Source organism: Portunus trituberculatus, chromosome 13 (genome assembly GCF_017591435.1).
Source record: "Portunus trituberculatus isolate SZX2019 chromosome 13, ASM1759143v1, whole genome shotgun sequence".
NCBI classification, from domain to species: Eukaryota; Metazoa; Arthropoda; class Malacostraca; order Decapoda; family Portunidae; genus Portunus; species Portunus trituberculatus.
This window is the reverse complement of record NC_059267.1, coordinates 818,618-843,617: the sequence shown is the minus strand read 5'-3', so window position 1 is coordinate 843,617 and position 25,000 is coordinate 818,618. Positions and strand designations below refer to the sequence as shown.

Here is a 25,000-nt window from a genome sequence, read left to right as displayed (position 1 = left end):
CATCACAAGCCCTGGAAGATTAGCTATTCATTTTTAGATACAACAAACTTCAAAGAAGGAGTGGTTATGTAATATTTACTAGGCGTCAGAACAGAAAATATTTACTTTAATATCCTCTTCAATTCTGTGATATTCAACAATTAAAAGCATTATAAATAATATATGGAGCGTCTTTAGGCATTTACAAAATGCGTGCAGGTGTGGTGAAGGTTTAGTAAATGTGGTGTGTGTGTGTGTGTGTGTGTGTGTGTGTGTGTGTGTGTGTGTCACCACCATCACCACTACTACTATTATTATTGTTGCTACTACTACTACTACTACTACTACTACTACTACTACTACTACTACTACTACTACTACTACTACTACTACTACTACTACTACTATTACTACTACTATTACCACCACCACCATCACCACCACCACCACCACTACTACTACTGCTACTATATTATTATTATTGCTATTATTATTATCATTATTAACAAAAGAAAAGAGAAAGAATGAAAAATAGAAAAATAGAAATTTCCCACAAAATAATAACAATTATTTTTTTTTTTCTTCACCTGTAATAACAAGGCTGGGCGTGCCAAGATTGTTTCCCTCGAGGCTCAGTACGTGGTCAAGTGTAAACCTCCATTTTTTTTTTTTTTTTTTTTTTGTGTGTAATTACTTAGTACTATCCCTTCCTTTGTCTCCTCCTTTTCAGTTACCTTTCTCGTCCTTTTTCTCGTAACTAGACTAATTGTGATATTTTCGGCCAATCAAGCAAGTTCAGTCCTTGCACACACTGATCGCTGCACGTTTTTCTTTTCTTTTTCATTTTTTTTTTTTCCACCCAGCGGCGGTTGTTCTTCATATCAACAGACAACGGCAAATTGACAAGAATTCTGTGCATTACTTCACACGAACCTCGCAGAAAAAAAAAAGAAAAAAGAAACGCTTGTGTGAAGATACATTGCCCCTTCATGATACAACAACCACTCTCACTTCTCCGACTACCTTCTAATGTAACTGCATGGCCTCTCCAGTAATGCCAATCCACTGGTAGCACATTCACATAAAGAGCTAGGATTGTTACAGCCCATATTATCTTCTCTCTCATTCGTTCGTCTCTGCTATCTAGTATCCCTGTTTCTATTTTCTCACGTCTCCCACTATCCCCCTAATTTGACTCCCTGACCTCTCCACTAAAGACAATCCACTGGTAGCACATCCACGTTAAGAGCGAATTGGATTGTTACAGCCCATCCTCTTCTCTCTCATTCGTTCGTCTCTGCTATTTATTATCCGTTTCTCTTTTCTCTTCTCTTCGTTTGTCTACTATTATCCTTTTTCTTTTCTACTCTCTTTTTGTTCGTCTGTTGGCTTTTATCTCCCCATTCGTTCTTTCACTGTAATCCAGTTTCTCTTATTCTTTCGTTCGTCTACCAATATCCCTGCTTCTCTTTACTCCTCTTATTCGTTCGTCTTTATTCCTTCATACTGTAATTCTCTCTTTCTTGGCAGGGAAGGTTTTTGTGGCAGCGTGTTACTTGAAGCAGGAGCAGCTTTGTGTACTGCCTCCCCTCAGGTTAACGTTCTCTTCTCTTATCTCTAATTACCTACATGCTTTTTATGACTATGAATACACTGGTGATCAGCCAGTATATGGGAAGGAGTATATACGACGTGCACTTTTATTTTACCAATGTATTTCCCTTCACCCAAACTTTATTACCCAACTCTTCTATACCCTCGCAACTAAACACTCTTCTTTCACGCAACCTGTATATCCCCTCCCCCCCAAGGATTCTAGGTCCTGTATATTTCTTAATCTCCCAAAAAGGAAGGAAAGGATGTGTTACGGCGGGATTTTTCAGCACGAAGCAAGATCAAGATGTAAATAAAGTTGCTGTCATCCGGTCGGCTGTCACTGAACAAAATAGACAACACCCAACAAACCCCGAAGAAGAAAATAGATTAGGAAATGATAGAGCGTAGAAGACTTAATAACCTACAAGCGATATAAAGCAGAACAGGTTAAAAGAAGAAGAAGAAGGAGTTAGCTCGCTGGTCTGGGATTCAAGACGCTCAGACAAGGTTTTCCTCAATAAAACTGGATCGCCTGCCACACTAACAAGATAGTCCGCCTGTGACCAGCATCTTCGGGGCATTAGAGACTGTGGCGCCGCAAGTGTTAATATTCTCCACCCACCAACATTTATAAGTGGCGAAGGGAAGACATGGCCCTGATTGCTGCTCCCTCACCTGGTGGTAATTATTTATTCATTAGCAGTCCGGTATTAGATTGTAGTTTCAACCAATACACTACACGTAACTATATATACATATTCTCGCGGTCTAGATCACACTTCTACGAGCATTTCTAACCCCACTTTATGGTATCGGAAATTAATAATAAGGTTAGGTTAGGTTAGGTTTCCCAGGAGGTCCCCATGCTTGTTAGACATAGGGAAAAAGAAATACAAGATAGGGTATATTGGTTGAAACTGCAAATTTACCATCAGTCCTATATACATACTCACTTTTATCTGTAAATATAAACATTATCACTTGGCACTTAGTACTTCACAAACATACTGACATACAAAACTCACACACATATTTGAGTCTTTATACTCTTCTGATGGATGAAGTTGTACATTTCATGGTAACTATCTTCATTATCTGTCTTGCACAATTAGGAAACTCAGATGATGCCACTCTATACTTGCTGTTTTGGGTAATGGTCCAGTATAATTCCAGCATCTTATTTTTCTATTATTTCCTTCCATACCTTCACAAAAAACAATTGTATACATATGATATGATATGAAGTCGCTCTGCCCGCCAAAAAGCTTGCGGATCTGTGGGATTAGGCAAAAAAAAAAATTTTTCGGGGTTGTGAATTATGAGAATCACCTCAAAGGCCTACATGTGGCAGTCTGTTTTGGTATGAGATTGAGGTGGAGAGTGCTGTAATAGTGTTTGTGACAGAGGAGTGGGTGGCTGGTCTGGTGCTGGCAAGAGGAGGCAGCAAGGGGATCAAGAACAAGAACCTCCTTCAGCTGGACCATAAACCGCTGCTCAGGAGAACACTGGAGGTCATGCACAAAGCCAAGTGTAAGAATGTTAATGTCTTATTGTTCTTACTTCATTATATTTCATCAAGATTGAGTCAAGTTAGTAGTGTCTTGTTTTTTAATGTTGTTTTATTATAGTTTTCTTGAGACAAATTGTTTTTATACATTTGAGTTATTCCTATAAAGTATGTAGTGGGAACACCTTTCCTCCCTGGGCAGGTTTCCACAGCATATGGGTGAGCACAGACAGTGAGGTGATAGCAGACTGTGCCCGAGCAGAGGAGGCCGAGGTGCACTGGCGGGCACCCTACACAGCTACCGATGATGCCTCGTCTGTTAGTGCTGTACAGGAGTTCATCAAGTCCCATCCGGGTCTGTACATACCTTGAGGTGTCATGATGATACTGTTTTTTTATTATGTTCGTGCATGATTCTCTTATTCATTGGAATTTTTTGATCATTTGCATCTCACTCTTTTCCTAACAAGTGATAGAGAATTACTTGTATTTTCAATTCCTTTCAAATATTCTATAGATAGTGTTTATATCATTATCATGTCACTTTTTTTCCATTATGTTAAGATTTAATATGTTTAGATGTGTGTGTGTGTGTATGCATGTATATTGATATTATCTCAGGTAACATCTCATGGTAACACATGCCTGATAGATAGATGAATAAACACAGATGAGTAATGAGAAGTCTCTACTCATTAGCTGAATGGTATCAGCTCTTTACGTTCCACAGAGATCACCATAGTGTGCCTTGTCCAGTGCACTTCTCCTTTCGTGCAAGCTATGTACCTGCAGGAGGGAATGCAGAAGATGGCGAGAGGCTACGACTCGGTCTTTTCTGTGACAAGAAGGCACTTGCTGCGCTGGTCTGAAGGTGAGTTGTCTTGTCCACTGAGGTGGTGGTAGGAACAACAGTAGTGGTCAGTGAACATTGTTACCTAGGTGGTTACTTTTATTTGTCTTAACTCTGGTAGCATTGTTTGAATTTTGCTCTTATTGAATTATTGTATGTATCATTAACAGAGGAATATGGTTTGTAGTTACATTGGCTTATATTCTAAAACACTTCATTCTGTCACCATGACTTTTAAAGATCATAGAGATGATTATCTACATTTTCAAAAGTATTTTTCATGTTAATCTGTCACTAGAACAGTTCAAACACTCTTAAAAGTCAGTCACTTCAACTTTTGAATGTAGTAGAGGTGTGGCACAGAATTGTTTCAGAATGTGGCCCTTAATCTTACTGTCATGATTTTATATTATATTTTGTTTAGTAGATTAAGATTTTATGATATGCATGCAGTGTAATTATTCCTGCATCTTCCATGTAATGTATGATTCATCCCTAAACATCAGGCCAGGCCAGACAAGGGGTTTGGATACTATCTGATCCTGAATTGTAAATATGTTTCCAACATCAGTGTAAAGATGTGCATGTAACCGTCCCATCATTGAGTGTGTACTCCTGCGCACACTGGCTTCAGTGTCTGCATCCATATTTTTGTTTTAGTACATATTTATTTTCTTATTTATGATTTGTTTTTGAGTCATTTTGAGTCACTTCCATTATTTCTATGACTGAAATTCCCTTTCAAATTTTAAATCTTGCATCAGAGGTATGTTTCTAGTGCATCAAGTCTTGTATAAAAAATCATTTCTGTATTATCTATGAGTAAGTCACGCTAGTAAAACTTTTTTGTGGGTCTAATTAGACTTAACTTAAAAGTGTATGAAGGTGACTCCAGAGTGACTCCTGGTGAAGAGACGATGTGTTTCTCTCGTCTCTACTCTTCTTTACCCGATCTTGTTAATTTTTCAGTTGGCAACCTTGTGAGTCATCCCTTGAAGGCAGGTTTTGGTTATGTTGTGGTAAGCTAGCAATGGCTGAGTACAGAGTTGTTTCCCTTGGAGCTGTGGTGGAGTGCCTGGCTGTGGCTGTGGCTCAGGGTGGTGGCATGGTGCACGTACCACACCTGTCTCAGCATGCAGTAAGTTCATTGCCATTTTTGTCCTTTTCTTTTTCAGTGATTTTTCAACTTCTTTAAAGTATATATATATATATATATATATATATATATATATATATATATATATATATATATATATATATATATATATATATATATATATATATATATATATATATAGACAGATAGATAGATAGACAGACCAGAGCTAAGATATACTTCACAGAAATGTATTTATCTGAAGACTTTTGTTTTTGTTTATAGTTTCACATTAAGCTGCCAATAAAGATCTATATCAAATTTATAAATATAAATATAAAAAAAACTTTTTACTTTTTAGTTATCACAGCACAAAATGATGACTGCACAACACAAGTACACTTTGCAGGTGAGTTTGCTGTGCCAGAAAACTTCAGTCCAAGACATCGGCCGCGGCGGCAGGACTGGAGGGGCGAGCTGTATGAGAATGGCATGTTTTATATTGCCCGGGTGGAGGTTGTCCAGAAGGGTCTGCTGCAGGGAAGCAGGTGGGCCACCTTGTGTTAGAGACTTTCAGGAGCAACATAAGAAAATAAGGGAAGCTGTTAAAAGCCATCAGGCTTATGCATGAGTCCCTGTATGAAATATGCCTCTGTATTTCCATCTATCAGCACCTTTTTTCCCTTGGCCAGCTTCCTCTTGCATTAGAAAAATACTTTCCTGTGTACAAATTTCATAAGGTTATAATTCCTATTTCTTGTACTCTATAAAGTTGTTATATTTCTTGTTTGCTGAGCTCTTATCAAGTTTTATATGATATGTACCTTTCTTTAATGTGTGTGTGTGTATGTATGTGTCCTCAGGTGTGGGTACATTGAGGTGCCACAGGAAGACAGCCTGGATATTGACACCCCCTTTGATGGCATTGTTGCTCAGGCATGGATCAATTACTGTCAAGGTGGATCCATATAGTACTGAGTGTGTGGATCAACTGCTGTCAAGGTGGATCCATATAGTACTGAGTGTGTGGATCAACTGCTGTCAAGGTGGATCCATATAGTACTGAGTGTGTGGATCAACTGCTGTCAAGGTGGATCCATTTAGTACTGAGTGTGTGGATCAACTGCTGTCAAGGTGGATCCATTTAGTACTGAGTGTGTGGATCAACTGCTGTCAAGGTGGTTCCATATAATAGGGTGTGTGGATCAACTGGGGAGGCAGTAGCATAGTGGATAAGGTGGTGAGCGTGGGATCGGGCAGACGTCTATGTGTAGGTTCGAATCCCACCACGTACAACCTTAAAACACTTTGTCATTTGTCGAGTGGTTTAAAGTTACCTACATATCACCATGATACCCAGGTTCTAGGTGGTTACACTCAAGATGAGCTTGGGCGGTGATATGGGCCCTAATATGGGTACCACTATAGATAAAATTGCCTGCGCCAATAATGGGCGGAAGCTGAACAGCGCTTCCCATACACTCTTCAAGTGTGCCTACAGGCACTATAGGCCTTACCAAAAAAAAAAAAAAAAAAAAAAAAAAAAAAAAAAAAAAAAAAAACCATCACATGGATCTGCACTGTGTTCAATGGTCAAAGGTGAGTGTTGCATCTCGGACAAAGATGAATGAAAGCGTGTCTGGGGAGTGAACTGTTTTTGTTGTGAGCATTTCAAGTCTCCATATAACCTGTATTGTATTGAGCGCTTATAGGTGAGTGTTGCATCACAGGCATAAATGAATATATAAACTGTATTGTCATGAACAGTTTGTTCAGTATACTATTTCAGATATCTAGTGTTTATTAGCTCAGTAAGGCCAGCGCTTTTCATGAATCTCTTTGTTTGTCTTGTATTGGGTTTTCCTTTGTCTCTTTCAACTCCTTTTCATGTTAATTGCTTTCTAGTATCAGCCACTGTGTTATTTACAAGGATCTTTCCTCAACTCTTCATAAAGACAATGCTTTCTGTGGATTTCTTGCTTTCTTTTGTGCCGGCTCTTTCTGTCACATTCTACTCCTTTTTGCATCATTACCTCTCCTGTCTGCCAATCTATTGTTTCCAAGGACCTTTCCTCAACTGTACTGCAGCAGCCAGCAAGTGAACATTTCCTTCACCTTCCTTTCACACTTCATCTTCTCACCTGTCACGTTAAGGCATTTTCAAGACATCCTTGCCTGTGTGTGCCTGTTTGAGGGTACAGTACAAGTAAAACTTCACACATGGAAAACAAAATAACACTTTATTATCATTTAAAGCTATGTTGTTCATGTCTGCCATTCATTTGCATGTTGACTGGTGTGGATGGAGTGACTGATCAGGTGACAACACTCTTTAAGCTCACATTGTTTTGACAGTATCTATTGTACTCACATATGTAATTATAAGCTGTTGTACATTTAGTCATCATTTGTTATAATGCACCATTTTGAAGTTATTCCTATATGCTAAATAATGTTTTGTAAGTAGAAATCTATCACAAATTTACTAGCTTGAAGGTTGAAAGACAAAATATCTAAGCTACAATTTTTACTCTTATATTACTCTTGCACCAATTGGTATGAAAGAAATGATCCTAAGGTATAGTAAGAATACTTGTGCACCACTTCACTGTGTATCAGAGGAGGGACACCAGCTTAAGGCAAAGACATTTCAGGGTTCTGTGATACATTGCAGGGGTTGCGGGGAGAGACTCAGATCTGCACACATCCTCACCCTTACCCTTTCACTACCATTACTACAAGGTTTCTCTCATAGTATCTACATTCCAGGAGGACAACATGACAATCTCGTAGATTTTAAGTACATGTCACCACACTCCATTGCTCAATAGTTATGTAAGGTTGTCACCACAACTCTCAGTGTGACATAGGTGGTGAGTGGGAAAAACGGGCAGAGAGAAGCAACTTTAGGTCTGGGCACAAGGAACATTGCTAGCTGGCAATATAACCACACCATAAAGCTTTGTTGCCCGCCTTGCTGTGATCACAATTGTCCTATTATATTACAAAATTGTTGTTTTCTAAGTCAGTTGGCTGGTGCCTTGTGAAGCAGTATCACAGCTGCCCTCAGAGGGATATATTGCATCTGGCTGCTCATTGGAGGGACTCGTTATTTGGCAGATATAAGCTGAATGGCACGGAGAGATAACCACTTGACTAGATGATACAAAGACACGTAAGGTTTCCATGTACACTGTTACGTAATTCACCACAGCAAGGAGGTAAAAATATATAGAAATTAAACCATGAATAATGTACAAGTATATATATGTTCTAGTGATAGTGTCCTGCCACAGAGCCATCTGAAGGAGACTTACCCTCCCTCAGTAAGTCATGGCCAACAGTGGGAACTATTTTACACAACACTCTGACTTGAATGTCCTTATCATTGCATATGTTAATCCTTGTGTACATTTAAATAAGCACATATTCAGAAACACTTGCTCTCTCACCACGACAGTCTTCAAGGCCACAGAGATGATTGGTCAGGTTCTCAGGCATATATCTCCTGTTAGTAGTGTAGTAGAAATTATATTGTTACTCTGTCATTAGATACATAAAAACACCATGAACAACCTGTACCACTTCACCACAACTAATGAAGACATTCGTGGTGAGAAAACAAAGCATTTCTGAATACTGTACATGCCAAACTCAAAGAAATTACCATCTTGCATTCTATATAGGAAGAGGATTATGGTAAAGTTGTGATAAATATAACTGTATAGAATATGTATAAAAGTATGCTAGAGGAAGACTTGATCTAATCATCTTGGGGTTCTCACAGCAGCTCACTCTTCAACCCCTGTGGAAATGTATGCGGTCTTTCTTAGTCGTAATATTCAACACTTTAATCATAACTTTTTATAACAGTTATGCTGATCATTATTCATTCATTATTGTATTATAACATTGAGCAAATTGTGGTGATTAGAATTAAGGAGAAGGAAGGAAATTTACAAAAAAGACACTTTTAATTGAATAATAAAAGAGAGGTCTATATAAAAGCAATTCTTACTGATCATGTTGTATAATGATAGAAAAAGACAATGTTCATTGAATGATAAAACAGGTTTGTGTGAAGGCAAGGCAGTCTCACTGATTGTACAGAAAGATGACAAAAAAGAAACTGCCCATTGAAAAAAAAAATCAAACAAATTATAATATATGGAAGCAAGTCTGATTGTTCATGGTGTAAATTTCAGTACTTACATTAGAGAAGCACCAGGGCACTGGGAGAGGGCTCACCATTAGACGCTATGAAGGGAAGCCCTCAACCGTACAGCAGACAGGTGAGGAAGGAGAGCACAAGCAGGAGCACCGCTGAGGCCCGCTGTGTGTTGCTGCCTTGAGTCACTGCAGTGGAAGGCTTGCATCACTATAGTCTGTCTACTCTAAAATGTCTCCTGGATTTAAAACATATTGTAGCTTATTGATAACATAATTGATTTGATGTGAATAATACTTGTTTTCTGTTGATCAATGCACTTATTGCAAGGATAGTTCACAGTTTTCCTCAAGATATGACAACCATGCATTCCAGGGACATCACTCAAATCGACAAGCAAGAGTTACTTAAGAGTAGACAGACTATAACTTACTCACTCCTCTCCTTACTCTGTTGTCTTTGTGTGGTGAATTTACCATTACTGAACCACTGTTTTCCCTATACTCTGCCATTTTCATGTGTAAAGCTTTGGCTGAGTGGGGAATCCAGCAAGAGCAAAATCAATCAATCAAAGTAATTTTGTCATGTGGATTGTTTTAAAAATCTGAAAGGTGTTACTGAACAAAAATAGTAATAATATGAAGAAGAAAAAATTAACTATATAGGTTAGAAGTAGGAAGTGAAAATTTTTAATGGAAAATGAAGACCAAGATAGAAATCAATGTGTTGGAACAGAGGGGGAGAGAGAGAGAGAGAGAGAGAGAATACTTATGAATTAAAACATTGCAGTCATACTTACCTCCATAAATTATATAAATTCACTATACTATTATATTATAGATACAGTCTCTCTCTCTCTCTCTCTCTCTCTCTCTCTCTCTCTCTCTCTCTCTCTCTCTCTCTCTCTACATACCAGCACCAGTTGTGACGGACACTCCTGTGAAAGAGACAATCATTGCATTACTAACGATAAATAAATACATAGTCATAATATTTGCACTGTAATAAAACAATGGCATGACTGTTATGGCAGAAAGACAAATGATAGTCAGGGTCAATAATGTACCTATACAAGTTACTGCCACACATAATACCTTGTCTTTTGAAATAATAAAAAGATCATTTAAAGCAAGAGCAGCACAGGATCACACCCATCACAGGACACTTAACTTAAAGCAATACAAGAGGGAACATCTTGATTTTAACCACTTCAGTACTGGGATGCATTTTTACCTTGAGTTTGGGTACGATTAGATCATTTTATTGACATTAGGAAGGGTCTATGGAGGTTGGAGACTTAATGGCCAGAGTCTCCACTATTTTAATACCCCACATAAGTTTCTGAAGCTGTATAAGTCACCAAATAGTAAGCAGAATGAATATGAAAACACAATGGTACTGAAGAGTTAAACAAAGGAACCTAAGAAAATAAAGGAAGCTGCAAGAAGTCATCAGTGTTTGAGGTAATACATGAGGAAACACCATAATCTGAGGCATCACTTACTGGGCTGGTACTTGGTGGAAGTGCTCCTCTTCACCCTTGTCTTGGGGATGCCCATGACACACTCAAACTCAGTAAGGCCATCCAGTGTTGCCTCATCCACCACCTTCTCTATGTGCATGTTGTAAGTGCTGTCCATGAAGGATGTAACCTGGGTGACTCCCCTCAGCATCTCACTTCAGGAGGTGACACCATGCAGGAGGATATTGAAGGAGAAAGGAGATTGAGTATGATGCAGAAAAGGTAATACAAATTAAGACAATGGAAGGAAACTTTAGAATAATGGAGCAAAGAAAGCCAAGAATGATTATTGAGATTGAAAATAATGGAAGAAAGTTGGGAACAATATAAGAAGAAAGTTGGAAAGAGTGGAAGAAAAGAAGGTTGAATACGGAAGATAGAAATTTTCAAACCAATTTAGAAAAGTAAGTTGAAAACAATAAAAAAAAAAATAATAAGTTCTCATATTACTATTAATGTACCTGTTTTGTTACATTTCAAGGTCCTTATGTCTGGTAGTGGTAATATAACATCGGTATTTCACTTGTGCAAACCAAAATAAGGCTTGGAAGATCTAAAATTCTGGTCATCTGTATATTTTGGTAATGGTTGTGGCTATGAATGTTATGAAAAATATTAACAATAGTTGAGGTGAGACTTAAGACACAGTATTTTTAAAAGGTCTTCATTTGATATTCCCTTATAAATTGTGCAGGTTAATTTGAAGACACCATAGGAATATATGAACATTTATTTTGGAGAGAGAGAGAGAGAGAGAGAGAGAGAGAGAGACAGCAAACACGAATGGAATGTGCTTGTTATAACCAGATACAGCTGAGTTACCATTATTATTATTATTATTATCATTATTTTTATTATTATTATTATTATTATTATTATTATTATTATTGCTATCCTCATTTTCATTCTTATTTTTCTGCCATAACCGAGCTACTAAAGAAACATACCAATTATTCATTTTGCTATTTGAATTCTGTTTCCTACAAAAACCCATCATCTCATCCCGCTCGTGAAACGAAATAGAATATACACCTAACCCTCCGTTATTGCGCCTAAAAAAAAAAAAAACGGAAAACGCGATAACGAAGTGAAGAATAAATAGGAAATAAATAAAATGATGCCTCAACCCAAAACTTTTCCTAAAAAAACAGCTCTGAACAACAGAATACACGTGCGAGACTGAAGGATGGCGGCGGTGATGGCGGCGGTGGATGGTGACCAGCTCCCTTATTCAAATCACGTACGTAGCGTGAATACACAGAGCTGATAAGCTGCTGGCTCCTCCTCCTCTTCATGATCACCATCTTTTCCTCTTCCACATCCACCTCCTCGTTCCCCATCTAAATATTCGTCAGTGTGTGGGTGGGATATGGGTAGTACAACTACTTCTACTACTATTACTACTACTGCGGGTGCGCGATAACGACTTTCCAGATGCGCTAAAACTGAATTTTGCAGATTTCCATAAGTGAGCGATAACGCCTAAACGCGATAACGGAGGGTTAGGTACAGCTATGGAGTGATGGTGGTGGTGGCGGTGATTCGGGACACGCAGTGGATAGAGAACGCTGCTGCTGTGAAGGTTCTCAGCTCTGGTAGGTAGAGAGCTCATGCAACATTAATTAAGTATTCTTGTATATTCCTTGCGTAACACTCACCCACCCCTTCCCCTCCCCAAAACTGAGTTTCTCCCATTTTTTTTTTTTTTCTCTCTACTCTTTTGTCTTTTCTGTAGTGGCAACGCGCTGGCGTGGTACTACTAAGGTCGGCAGATTGAGTCTCGCTCTGGCTCGTGAGTTAAGCTGCTTACTAGAAAGTTACTACTGTGTTTGGAGCACCACACATGGGAGTTGGGTTTACCTAGCTGACGTTCAGGAGAGCATCAGATGTGGTGGATATCAGAACTAAAACCAACGAACTTTAACTTTAACACCTTCAGTACCATGCCGCGTTTTCATATTTATTCTGGCTACTATTTGGCGATTTTATACAGCTTCGGAAACTTATGCATGGGATTGAAATAGTAAAAACTATGGCCATTAATCTTTTGGCCTCCATAGACCCTTCCTTATGCAAATAAAATCGTCTAATCACACCCAAAAATCAAGGGAAAGATGCTTCCCAGTTGTGAAGGGGGTTCAATTGAGATGGATGTGGTGATTCTTTATAGTAGTGCTAGCAGGTGATATTCGAGGTTATAGTGAGTAAATGAATAGTATGGCATGAAGTAGAATGCTTGCGTATTCTCACCGTTACTCGCAAATTGATTTTTTTTTTTATTACTGCAAGCTCTCTGCGGAAGATAATAACTGATGATCACAAGTCTAGTCCGCAATCAAAAATCTCTCTCTCTCTCTCTCTCTCTCTCTCTCTCTCTCTCTCTCTCTCTCTCTCTCTCTCGTAAAAGTACATCTCTGGCCAAATATGCTTCTACTAACGTTTCACCACCAACTAGAGTACAAGACGTTCCTAAAGTCTGACTCAACACAGACTATAGCGAACATCTGGCTTCTAGTACGAGAGTAATGATAGAGACTTGTGCCGTGATCGAGGAGAGGGCGGAAGATAGCGGTTTGTAGTGAATAGTAATTTTGCCTGCTCCTCACACCACTGCTACCGACTTTCACGCGCTAGAATTTGAGTTATGTGGTGATTTGAAGTTCAATGTATTTGTATGACCGTATGACAATTTTTTTTTCTTTTTTTTCTTCATCTGTACTTCTTTGTCTTGTTTTTCCTTTTTTTTCCTTTATCTTCCTTTCTTTCTTTCTTCTTCTTCTTCTTCTCCTTCTTCTTCTTCTTTTCCTCCATCTGTACTTCTTTGTCTTCATTTTTTCTTTCTTTTTTCCTTCTATCTTTCTTTCTTTCTTTCTTCTTCTTCTTCTTCTTCTTCTTCTTCTTCTTCTCATTATTATTATTATTATTATTATTATTATTATTATTATTATTATTATTATTATTATTGCTATTATCATTGTTACAATTATCATTATTCATTCATGTACATCAGACCTATGGTAAGAAATTATTATTATTATTTCATCGTCTTTTTGTTCTTCGTTTTTTGTTGCTCCATTAATTAATCCAAAGTATGGCAAGACTGCAAACTTTCCGGACACTTCTTGCTACACACCAGGCAACAATGATATTTTTCGTTGAGTTACATTTCTGTTTCTTAAACCCTTCAGTACCAGGACGCATTTTCATATTAATTCTGGTTACTATTTGGTGATTTTATACAGCTTCAAAACCTCATGTGGGAATTAAAATAGTGAAGACTGTGGCCATGAATCTTCTGACGTTCATAGACTCTTTCTAATGTCAATAAAATCGTCTAATCACACACAAAACTCAAGGTAAAAAATGAGTCCCAGTACTGAAGGGGTAAATGTAACAATATGGCCTTTACTGTCATTAACGTTTGGTCACTGTTTGGATAACATTACACTGAAGCACTGAACATTTCAACACAGTAATTCTCTTCATCATTATAAGTAAACTTTGGTCATTCATTTTATATTGGGCAAAATTCTTCCTTCAGTACTGAGACGCTGTTTTTACCATGAGTTTTGTGTATGATTAAACGATTTTATTTACATTAGGAAGGGCTTATGGAGGTCAAAAGATTAATGGACAGAATCCTCACTATTCTAATCCTCACATACGTTTCTAAAGATGTACAAAATATAGGAATAAAGGAATGTGGAAAAAAGTCATGATACTGAAGGGATTAAAAAAAAAAAAAATGGACAACCACTTGCACGTTGATTTCAGTGATATATGGTTAGAAGTGTGTGTGTGTGTGTGTGTGTGTGTGTGTGTGTGTGTGTGTGTGTGTGTGTGTGTGTGTTTATGCATGTGTCAGCGTTTTGGTGGATGATTCATTATAAATTTCGAGGTCCGTTGTCAATTTGGTCACATTGATGAAGCCTCATTGATCGGGAATCGCCATTATCACAACTGCGTCATTGGCTGGTGCGGAAGTGTTTGGTGTTTTCAAGAATGTTTTGGTGATTTTCGTGAGTTTCTGTATCATTAATGAAAAAAAAAACCACCCATGAACACCCGACTAAACTTTGAAAATAATGGTGATGAGAACTTAAAGCATCTCATAACTTAGCCTATTCAACACTGGGGCGCATTTCTACCATAAGGTGTGATTAGACGATTTTATTTACATTAGGAAGGGTCTATGGAGGTCTGCAGAAGATTAATGTCCAGAGTCTTTACTGTTTTAATTCCCACATAAGTTTCTGAAGCTGTATAAAATCACCATACAGTTAGAAGAATAAGCATGAGAACGTGTCATGGTACTGAAGATGTAAAAGGTTCGAGTGTTTACTGTGGCATAAAGAAGTCACGTTTGTCAAGGGAGTTATGCAGAGTGAATGCGTTAATGAGCTAAGCAGACAGGAAAGAAACGCTACTGTTGAACCTGAGTGGTAGGCATGCATATGTGGCTCATTAAGGTTAAGCAGCGTGCAAAGTTGAGTGAACCCGACGTATCAGTGAAGGATCGTTTCACAAGAACTCTCTCTCTCTCTCTCTTTCTCTCTCTTATCTCTTTTATAGCAGGGCGGCATTACGGCAAATCTCTACACGAGCGTAATATTCAGTACAGTTTGAGTGGAGCAGCTGTACAGAGCGCTCTTCAACAAGAGCGCGTTCTGAGTGCTTGAGCCAACTCCTGATCGGTCTGCCGCAGTGGTGTTATAGTGAGGAGGGAGTAGCCAGTGGCCACCCATCACTGAAACGTCTGTAAAGAGTGACTGTCCTGGGCGATTGTGAGGAGGAGGCGGTGAAGGTCGCTGATAGTCGCTGAGAATGTCGAGTTGTATTTTCTCGCTCTGACAATGTAAGTAGAGCATTGACAGTGAGTGTTGAGCTGCGGGCAGGAAACTGAGTGAACTTCCCAGTGATTCGATGCTTATGCCTTTCATGACCCTACCTAATGTACTTTACCTCCTTCAATAATAGGGCGCATTTCTTCTATAAGTTTTGAATACGATTAGACGATTTTAATTACACTAGCAAGGTTTTATGGGGGCCAGAAGATTAATGGTCTAGAATCTTCATTATTTTAAACCCCACATGAGATTGAAGCTGTATGAAATTGTCTAATAATAACTTGAATAGATAAGAAAACGTGTCATGGTACTGAAGGGATTAGTCTATTTGCTCTAATCTAGAGCCCTTAAACCTCACCTCTAACCTAACCCAACACATTATTGTTTACCTAACCTTGATGGACATTTATACGCTTTGCCTTCATCAAGCGGTCAAAAGCAAATACAGAGGCGAATCCAAGCGTGTATTGTGACCTCCCCGCTCTTTTGTGGGGAGTTACTTAGGGCAGCGGTCTCTCACCACTACTACTTCCTTAAACCACAAAGACTATTAGCCGGGTTATCAAAAGTGATTCTTCTTTTGAAAATTTAGAAGGCTTGTCAGTCTGTCAATTGAGGCGTGTTATGCTAGAGGGGCGTAACTCGAAAAAAACCTGTTTTGCGTAACGCGTCTAAAGTTAGGCGGTAATAACTCGTATGGAAACGGAAAAAATGCATTACTATCATATATCTAATTATCTATTAATCTATGCACAATTTGAGTTTTTTTTTTTTTTTGTGTGTGTGTTTTGCTTTTGTACGTTTGTCTTTTTGTCACCCTATTGCGTAGCCAATCCCAAAATATTGGATGATTGTAATATTTTGCTGTATGAATGAAACTAGACTATAACATAAGTATTGTGTCCAAATTTTGTCCTTGTATGTGCGAATCCCAATTTTTTATGATTTTATTGAATTATAATTTTTTTAATTTTTTTTTTATTTGGTGAGCTGAAAGTAAATGATAAGTTTTAAAATATTATGATTAGTTATAATAAAGTATACACACTCACCATATCTTTTCACAGCACTTGTTTGGGCATGGGCATGGGGCACCAATAGAACGGGCATCAACCTGCTGTTTTGTAGTCACGCTTATGTATCTCTCCCCAGTCTCTTTCATTCTTTACTACAGTCTTCTTCCACAGCTCGGGCTTGGCCACACATTTACAGGAGGTCAAAGGGCCTCCCCCGGCCGCGTTCTGCTATTGGCTGCCAGTTCCGCCCTTCTGGCGTGCCAGACCAAACCTAGTCAGTACTTTCTCACGCGAATAAACACAGGATTTTAAACCTTCGTATAGGCTTCATAGGGACTGATTTTGCCTGGGAAATCTCACCACAGGCTAAGTTAAAGCCTCTGGTGGCCGCATCCATAACTAACTCAAAAAGTCCAGATTGTCAGTTACGCCCGTCTGGCATAACACGCCTCAATTGTACTGTAAAAAGACACTCGAGAACTCTTGTAATTTTAACTAGGGTCTTTTGAAAGTGTGGTGATGCGGTGCCAAAGTGTTTCAGAATACGTCGCTCAGCTGAGTCAGAGATAAAAGGTATCAGATAGTTATCAATCTGTGTAAAACTCAGAATCAGTTATTGCTTTAGGGATAAGAACGTTGCCGATAAGAGAAATTGAAGCTATAGTATTAAAAATATTTCCGCTCTCTCTCTCTCTCTCTCTCTCTCTCTCTCTCTCTCTCTCTCTCTCTCTCTCTCTCTCTCTCTCTCTCTCTCTCTCTCTCTCTCTCTTTTGTGCCTTATCTCCATCCATTCCATTGTTCATCTTTCTTCTGTTCACTTAGTATTACATTTGGATAAAATCAAAAGAAATCAAAACAGGGAGAGGAAAAATTAAGAGTAGAACAGAGGGAAACAGAATAAAACAGAGAGAGAGAGAGAGAGAGAGAGAGAGAGAGAGAGAGAGAGAGAGAGAGAGAGAGAGAGAGAGAGAGAGAGAGAGAGAGAGAGAGAGAGAGAGAGAGAGAGAGAGAGAGAGAGAGAGAGAGAGAGAGAGAGAGAGAGAGAGAGAGAGAGAGAACAGAGGAAAACCCAACGCAAGCACAACAGACACAATTGTATTTTGAAACGTTTTGGTCTCCTCTCAGAACTAATTTCAATGGCCACAGAGATAATTAACCTCTTCAATACTCGAATACATTTTTATCTTGAGATTTGTGTACGATTAGACCAACTTATTTACATTAGGAAGGCTCTATGGAGGACAGAAGATTACTACCCACAATCGTCACTATTTTAATCCCCCACATGAGTTTCTGGAGCTGTATAAAATCACCAAATAGTAACCAGAATGGTACTGAAGGGGTTAATAAGGTTACCTTGTGGGTGTAATCCTTTGCCGCTAATGACGTAGAGGGTCGCACCATCGGGAGATCAAACAAGCAGACGGCAATCTCAGTGCGTCAACTTACGATAAGGCGGTGAAGCTTTTAATATGAAGCCACGAATTACGTATGAATGGATTAGGTAAGACAGAAGAGAGAGAGAGAGAGAGAGAGAGAGAGAGAGAGAGAGAGAGAGAGAGAGAGAGAGAGAGAGAGAGAGAGAGAGAGAGAGAGAGAGAGAGAGAGAGAGAGACGGGGGGACGCACAAACACAAACCTACACAGAAAGAATCAAATCAAAGAGAAACAAACAATAACTTCTTCACTGCATCACATAAGCATAAAACAAAGCAGCAGACGAGACAATGAAGAATATTTAATTAACCCCTTCAATACTGAGATTTTTGGGGGTATAATTAAATAATTTTATTTGCATTAGGAAGGGTCTGTGGAGGCCAAAAGACTAATGGCCACAGTCTTTACTATATCTTAACCCCATCATAAGTTTCCTAAGCTGTATCACCAAATAGTAACCAGAGTGAATAAGAAAACGTGGCAAGGTATTGAAGGGGTTAACTTCACACACTTACCTGTCTTTGGACGCGGACTTCTTGTATAGAAAGAGGACAGGCTGCGGGAACACCTCCTCCACCTGGCACGTGACATTTACCTGGTCTTCCCCTGTCGCCTCGGCTTGCACGTCTAGGACGCTTGGATTCTCTAGTGAGGGAAAGCAAGGGTTAGGTTAGGTCAGGTTAGGTTAGGTTGGGTATGGACGTGATGGGGTAAAAGAAGGGAAGGTGTGAGATTGAAAGGTAATGGGACGAGTGAAGGGCAAGTGTTGTTGGGGAGGTGAATTAGTGAAGGGAAGATGCAAGTTAGGTTAGGTGGGGACGTGATGGGGTAAGAGAAGGGAAGGTGTGAGATTGAAAGGTAATGGGACGAGTGAAGGGCAAGTGTTGTTGGGGAGGTGAATTAGTGAATGGAAGGTGTGAGTTAGGAAAGTGATGGGGTGAGTGATGGGAAGGGGAGGAGAGATGTGAGTCGAGGTGATGGGATGATGGGATGAGTGAGGAGAAGGTAGCTGTACGTGTTTGCTTGCTTTATATTTGTTTCTGGGCAAAAATAGCGTGCGTAAGATGTAAATGGTGCAGCTCTCTCTCTCTCTCTCTCTCTCTCTCTCTCTCTCTCTCTCTCTCTCTCTCTCTCTCTCTCTCTCTCTCTTCCTCTTCCTCTTCCTCTTCCCCTTTCTCTTCCTCTTTCTCTGTCTTTCTCTTCCTCTTCCTCTTCCTCTCCCTCTTCCTCTCCTTCTCTTCTCTTCTCTCTAAACACCCTCAATAACACTCATTACAGTAACAACCACTACCTGCACAATGACTGAACTCACTAAACACGACGAGATCTCGAGGGAAGTTGCTCTCCACTGTGTTTGAGGCGACTTCACACTTGTAATGGCCGGCGATGTCTGTGGTGGGTTTCATGATACGGATGGCACGGTAGCGATAGATGTCCACTTCAGAGGCCTCGTATGTCAGGTCCACACGGCCCCTCAGCACCGATATGGCCTGGGAAAGGGTACATAGTTAAGAGCACATGATTAAGAGTATGTTGTTAAGAGCTCGTGATTAAGAGTATGTTATTAAGAGGACATGATTTGAGAGTTTGTTAAGAGTGCGTGATTGAGTGTTGTTAAGAGTACGTATTTTAGAGCATGTGATTGTTATTAAGAGCATGTGAATTGAGAGTAGGTACTTAACCCTTTCAATAAAGAGGCGTATATTTTTTACCATGAATTTTGGATATGATTAGACGATTTTATTTACATTAGGAAGTCTATGGAGGCTGCATAACACAATATTTTTTCCTCCTCGACACTCGTACACACACTGGCCGTGGCATGTAGCACCCCTCCATATACTCCGCTATTTCAGAGTACCTTTTGTAAATATTCATTCACTAGGGTGGACCACGAACTCAGGCTGACTATCACTGAAGCAGGCACAGGCAGGCTCCGACAGTGAGTGACAGGTGGTGGACTTAGTTGTCGAGTGATCAGCCTGCGCAGCGTGTCAAAATAATCTTGGTTTCTTCTCTTCTAATTCTGTATAGTCGTTTTCAAATGCTTATGGCTATTAATCTAAGCAATACCACTGAATTATAATAGGTTTGTTTTACGAACTTCACAAAGAATTTTATATTTCCATTTTTTCAGGGGTTTTTTTTTCAGCCACCATTCCATTACCATGACAAATTGCTACATTTACCTCCAGTTTGGAAACCACTGCCTTAGGCCGCTTTCACACCAAGGTGGCACGTTGCACGATGCAAATAACAGATGGCAAGTGGCAAGTGAAGAGTGGCACGGTAATTTCAGACCAAGGTAGCACGTCGCCACGCGTCTCAGGGTGGCAGCAAGATGGCATGATCGGATGAGGAGGTTATTGTTGCTTTGATTGGTACTATAGTCGCCCGCAGAGGAAGAAAAAGGAAGAAAGTCTGGATACATCCGTATCTTAAAGATAATGTTGAAGGTCAAAGTGTTTATGTAGTTACAAGTAGAGCTCGATGAAGAGAAGTTCCAGCTTTTGTACCGAAATATTTGCTATCTGGTATTTTATGTTAAATAGTTCATTGTTTGGAAGAGGCATATTCGTAGCTGTGCACGAGAGCACGAAAGACAACTGACAACAAAAAGACAACAGTGTCCCTCTCACAGGCAGTGTTGTCACATGTGCTCCCTCAAATCTGTCTAGTCTCTTGAAAACTAATCAACATGTGCCATACATCCTAAAGTTTTCTTATTATTGTATATTTTGTAATTAAAATAAAAAAAGTAATATTACATCGTCTAGTAATAAATTTTGAAGTGAAAGTTCCATTAAAATTTGGCATCACAGTCCGGGGTGGCAAGTCGCACATTAAAAGATAACGGGCAAGTCCGATCCCCGAGTGGCGTGGCACGTCGCACGTGGCACATGCGATGTGCCACGCCATTTCGGTGTGAAAGGTTTCATATGTTTCCGTATGTTCACTTTCACGTGGCACGCCAAGTGGCTTGGCACGCCACGTGGCAAGCCACGTGTGACGTGCCACCTTGGTGTGAAGGGTTGGTGCCACGTGCGAGCCTCCGTGACTCCGGCCAATATTCAGAAATGCTTAGTTCTCTCACGATTACTATTTCTACAGACTTAAGTTGAAGATACTTATGTTTTTAAGGGTAAGAGTTCTGGTGATGAATGAGCAAGATTTCTACTAGTAGTTCATTATAGAGAGAAACTGTCTTGAAAATCCGGCTAGTCGTCTATGAGGACTTGAAAAATTGTTGTGGTAAGAGAGCAAGGCGTTTCTGAATATCTGTGGCTTCGTGTTATTAATGACGTAATCTTATAGCACACCGGATGCACGATTTTTTTCCTTATGTTAGAGAGGAGGACTGGCTGAGGGCAATGAAAATATAAAGGGAAAAAAACCCACTCAGTCCCCAGTCTCTCCACAGAGCCAACAGAATTAGCCAAAGGATATGGACAAATGTCTTGAAAGGTGAGTGCAATGGAACCATGCGTGCTTTGGGGTCCGAGGGGTCTCCAAGCGCACCTATTCGAATCCTGTCAACGGTCCGAGTGTAGGTGGGGCTTCCTTACTCAGGGCAACGGTTTCCTAGCAGGTGGGCTTTCAGATAGGAGGTACCCCCAAAAAATATCCCCTTTAGTCCATAAATTCCCGTGAAAAGCCCACGTGGTATGAATAAAAAAGAAAAAAACTCCCTCTTGCGACACAGTGTTGACGGGAAGGTTGCCAGAGTCCAGCGATGCAACCAGAGGGTGTCAGTCATGTTATCCGTGTACCCTGAACGGAAATATCAGCCATCACTCGCCGGTACACTCATTAGCTCGACCCAACTAAGGCTATTATCAGACTCTCCCTTTGGTGTCCTGTCTCTTACACGTGTAAATCACACTACGAGTTCCAACGTCTGTTTTGGGAACCTTGCCATATGCTCACTCATGATTCAACCACACCTTTCTTCTTCATCTTCTTCTCCTTCTTCTTCTTCTTATTATTATTATTATTATTATTATTATTATTATTATTATTATTATTATTATTATTATTTTCATTATTATTATTATTATTATTATTATTATTATTATTATTATTATTATTATCAGTATGGGTGAGAAATAATACAAAAACTAGTGGTAAATATCCATAATGCCTTTCCAACAAAAGAAAACTGAGAGAGAGAGAGAGAGAGAGAGAGAGAGAGAGAGAGAGAGAGAGAGAGAGAGAGAGAGAGCCCAATTTACTTTCTGAGGCAAATTGACACTCCTCTCTTGCAACAGTTCAGGGAGGAGGAGGAGGATAAGGAGGAAAAGGTGGAAGAGGTGGAGGAGATGGAGGTGGAAGTGGAGGAGGAGGAGGAGGAGGTAGGGGGAAGAGGAGAAGAAGCATGAAGAAAGTTGCCTGGTGGCGTGCGGGGAACAGCGGCGCCAGCAGGAAATCCGATTCGATCCCCACTGTCAGAGTGCGTGGCTCTTGGAAGGTGTCACTGTTTCTTCACTACCTTGTCAATTTGGAAACGCTTCGCTTTCGTGATGGGACTATTTTCAAAGCATATGGCGTAATTAGTCCGGTCTCTCTCTCTCTCTCTCTCTCTCTCTCTCTGTCACTGGAATCATGAAAACACCAATAAAAACCGCAGTTACTGAGACGCATTTCTACCTTGATTTTTGGCTATGATTAGACAATTTTATTGACATTAAGAAGGATCTATGGAGGTCAGAAGATTAATGGCCACAGTCTTCACTATTCTAATCCCCGACATAGGTTTCTGAAGCTTTGTATAAAGCCACATATAATAACCAGAATGAATATGAAAACGCGTCCTGGTACTGAAGGGTTTAATTTCTAGTAGAGCGTGTCAAAAGAGCCGAAATCAGAGGCGCCGAAGTGTCTGGCTGGGTGTAGGAGTACCAAGGAGAGATAGTGAGGATTGCCCGCCAGTAAGCCCAACGACATTCCTTATCCTTATCTTTTTTTGTGTATCGGCGTGAAATAAGGGATGTTATCTCGTTGGAGTCAAATAATGAAAGGTAACTTCTCTCTCTCTCTCTCTCTCTCTCTCTCTCTCTCTCTCTCAAGATTAATTTCAAAGCACTAAAGATTGACTGAACAGTTTTAAAGATCCCTAAGTAAGACAATTAGAGAAGATGGAACATTTACTTCCTGCAAAGTAAAGGACGGGACATTATGAGCTTGACTTAATCCCGAAACAACACAATTAGGTAAAAAAAAAAAAAGTATTAGTAGGTAGGAAGGTAGAAAAGAACAAATATCAGTAGGTAAAAAAAAAAAAACTATCAATAAAACAAGAAAAGAATAATTACTAGTAGACAGGAAGGAAAGAAAGACTAATTATTATCAGGTAGGAAGAGTCACCTCGGGTTTACGGTCAAAGATCCACTGGTACACAAGAATCGGGCGGTACTGGTGATAGAACCATTTGACGTAGAGACCAACGGCGTCATTCCTATCCAGCTCGTAAGGGCAGTCCAGTATCACAGCCTCCGTGGTGCCGTTCTCAGCCACCACCACGCCCTCCTCCCCCCTGAGTACATCTTCCGTTGCCTCCACTCCTGCTCCGCCGCTTGCTCCGTTTACCTCAATGTCCGTAATTGGTTCCTCTCCAATCAGTGTGCTTCTGACGCCGCCTGTTGAGAAAATGTGACCAGTTGACTTTCTCTCTCTCTCTCTCTCTCTCTCTCTCTCTCTCTCTCTCTCTCTCTCTCTCTCTCTCTCTACATTATTAACCAAAAAATGCATTTGAGTCAAGACTTTTGTGGCCTTTGAAAACGGCCTTGATGAGAGCAAATTGCCTCAAAACATAGATAATAGTATAACAGGGAAGTGGTAACAGATGTTATGACAAGTGTGAATTTCCATTTCTAAAACATGCATTTTCAAAGCTAGTGAAGTCTCTCTCTCTCTCTCTCTCTCTCTCTCTCTCTCTCTCTCTCTCTCTCTCTCTCTCTCTCTCTCTCTCTCTCTCTCTCTCTCTCTCCTCACCCACCCCACCCCAACACACACGTGGATTCTCTCTCTCTCTCTCTCTCTCTCTCTCTCTCTCTCTCTCTCTCTCTCTCTCTCTCTCTCTCTCTCTCTCTCTCTCTCTCTCTCACCCACCCACCCCAACACACACGTGGGATTCTCTCTCTCTCTCTCTCTCTCTCTCTCTCTCTCTCTCTCTCTCTCTCTCTCTCTCTCTCTCTCTCTCTCTCTCTCTCTCCCACCCACCCACCCCAACACACATGTGGATTCTCTCTCTCTCTCTCTCTCTCTCTCTCTCTCTCTCTCTCTCTCTCTCTCTCTCTCTCTCTCTCTCTCTCTCTCTCTCTCTCCCACCCACCCACCCCAACACACACGTGGGATTCTCTCTCTCTCTCTCTCTCTCTCTCTCTCTCTCTCTCTCTCTCTCTCTCTCTCACCCACCCACCCACCCCAACACACATGTGGGATTCTCTCTCTCTCTCTCTCTCTCTCTCTCTCTCTCTCTCTCTCTCTCTCTCTCTCTCTCTCTCTCTCTCCTCACCCACCCACCCACCCCAACACACACGTGGGGTTGAGTTGCGTGACATAAAAAAAAGAGAGAAATATCATCACCACCACCACCACCACCACCACCGCTACCACCACCACAGCTGCGTTATCTTTAAATGCATATGACGTGGCAAGGTGAGGTGGTGCGTTGACGTGGAATAGTGCTTATATGACGTGCCACTTATTTATTAGGTGGCTAGGGGTAGGAGTGGATAGGAGGAGGTGTGCTAGACATGTGGATAGATGGATGTGTACGAGTGGATAACTGCATGTGGAATAAGCGAGGTGTGGATGTTGAGTGTGGGTGGCGTGGATCATGGGTGGGGTGTGGGGTGGGATGGGCGGGGTGCTATTGCAACACACCCACACATCCGGGACTTCCTGTGTCTGATAAAGGTATTATTTCCCCATCATTGTGTTCCTGCTTCCTGAATACTCTCTCTCTCTCTCTCTCTCTCTCT

General features: G+C 40.3%; 2 protein-coding genes across 9 annotated transcripts in view; one reads left to right on the top strand and one right to left on the bottom strand.

Moving 5' to 3' along the window:
* The first annotated feature begins 1,817 nt into the window (after positions 1-1,817).
* Positions 1,818-6,375, top strand: LOC123503078 (N-acylneuraminate cytidylyltransferase A-like). The gene is made up of 7 exons (XM_045252483.1): positions 1,818-2,256; positions 2,980-3,105; positions 3,285-3,437; positions 3,813-3,953; positions 5,438-5,576; positions 5,892-5,986; positions 6,031-6,375. The coding sequence occupies exons 1-7, from the start codon at positions 2,226-2,228 to the stop codon at positions 6,042-6,044; spliced, it is 699 nt and encodes a 232-aa protein (XP_045108418.1). The 5' UTR covers positions 1,818-2,225; the 3' UTR covers positions 6,045-6,375.
* Positions 6,376-7,249: 874 nt separating this feature from the next.
* LOC123503074 overlaps positions 7,250-25,000 on the bottom strand; it is a 38,986-nt gene continuing 21,235 nt past the window's right edge. For 6 of the 8 annotated variants that reach the window (XR_006674312.1, XR_006674310.1, XR_006674309.1 and 3 more), the window contains exons 3-9: positions 23,382-23,653; positions 19,330-19,507; positions 18,533-18,662; positions 10,701-10,873; positions 10,110-10,133; positions 9,241-9,384; positions 7,250-8,833 (exon numbers count right to left, since the gene is read on the bottom strand). Coding sequence is in view for 2 of the 8 variants with exons in the window: in XM_045252478.1 (XP_045108413.1) it covers positions 9,302-9,384; positions 10,110-10,133; positions 10,701-10,873; positions 18,533-18,662; positions 19,330-19,507; positions 23,382-23,653 (860 nt within the window). In the remaining 6 variants the exon portion in view is untranslated. The remainder of the gene's footprint in view (positions 8,834-9,240; positions 9,385-10,109; positions 10,134-10,700; positions 10,874-18,532; positions 18,663-19,329; positions 19,508-23,381; positions 23,654-25,000) is intronic. The other 2 variants (XM_045252478.1, XM_045252479.1) reach the window with 1 other exon arrangement.

Coding starts and splice junctions, on each gene's coding strand:
- LOC123503078 (XM_045252483.1), top strand. CDS start 2,226: ATGGCCCTGATTGCTGCTCCCTCACCTGGTG. Junction 3,106..3,284: donor GGTCATGCACAAAGCCAAGT/GTAAGAATGTTA, acceptor CTCCCTGGGCAG/GTTTCCACAGCATATGGGTG. Junction 3,438..3,812: donor GTTCATCAAGTCCCATCCGG/GTCTGTACATAC, acceptor TACGTTCCACAG/AGATCACCATAGTGTGCCTT.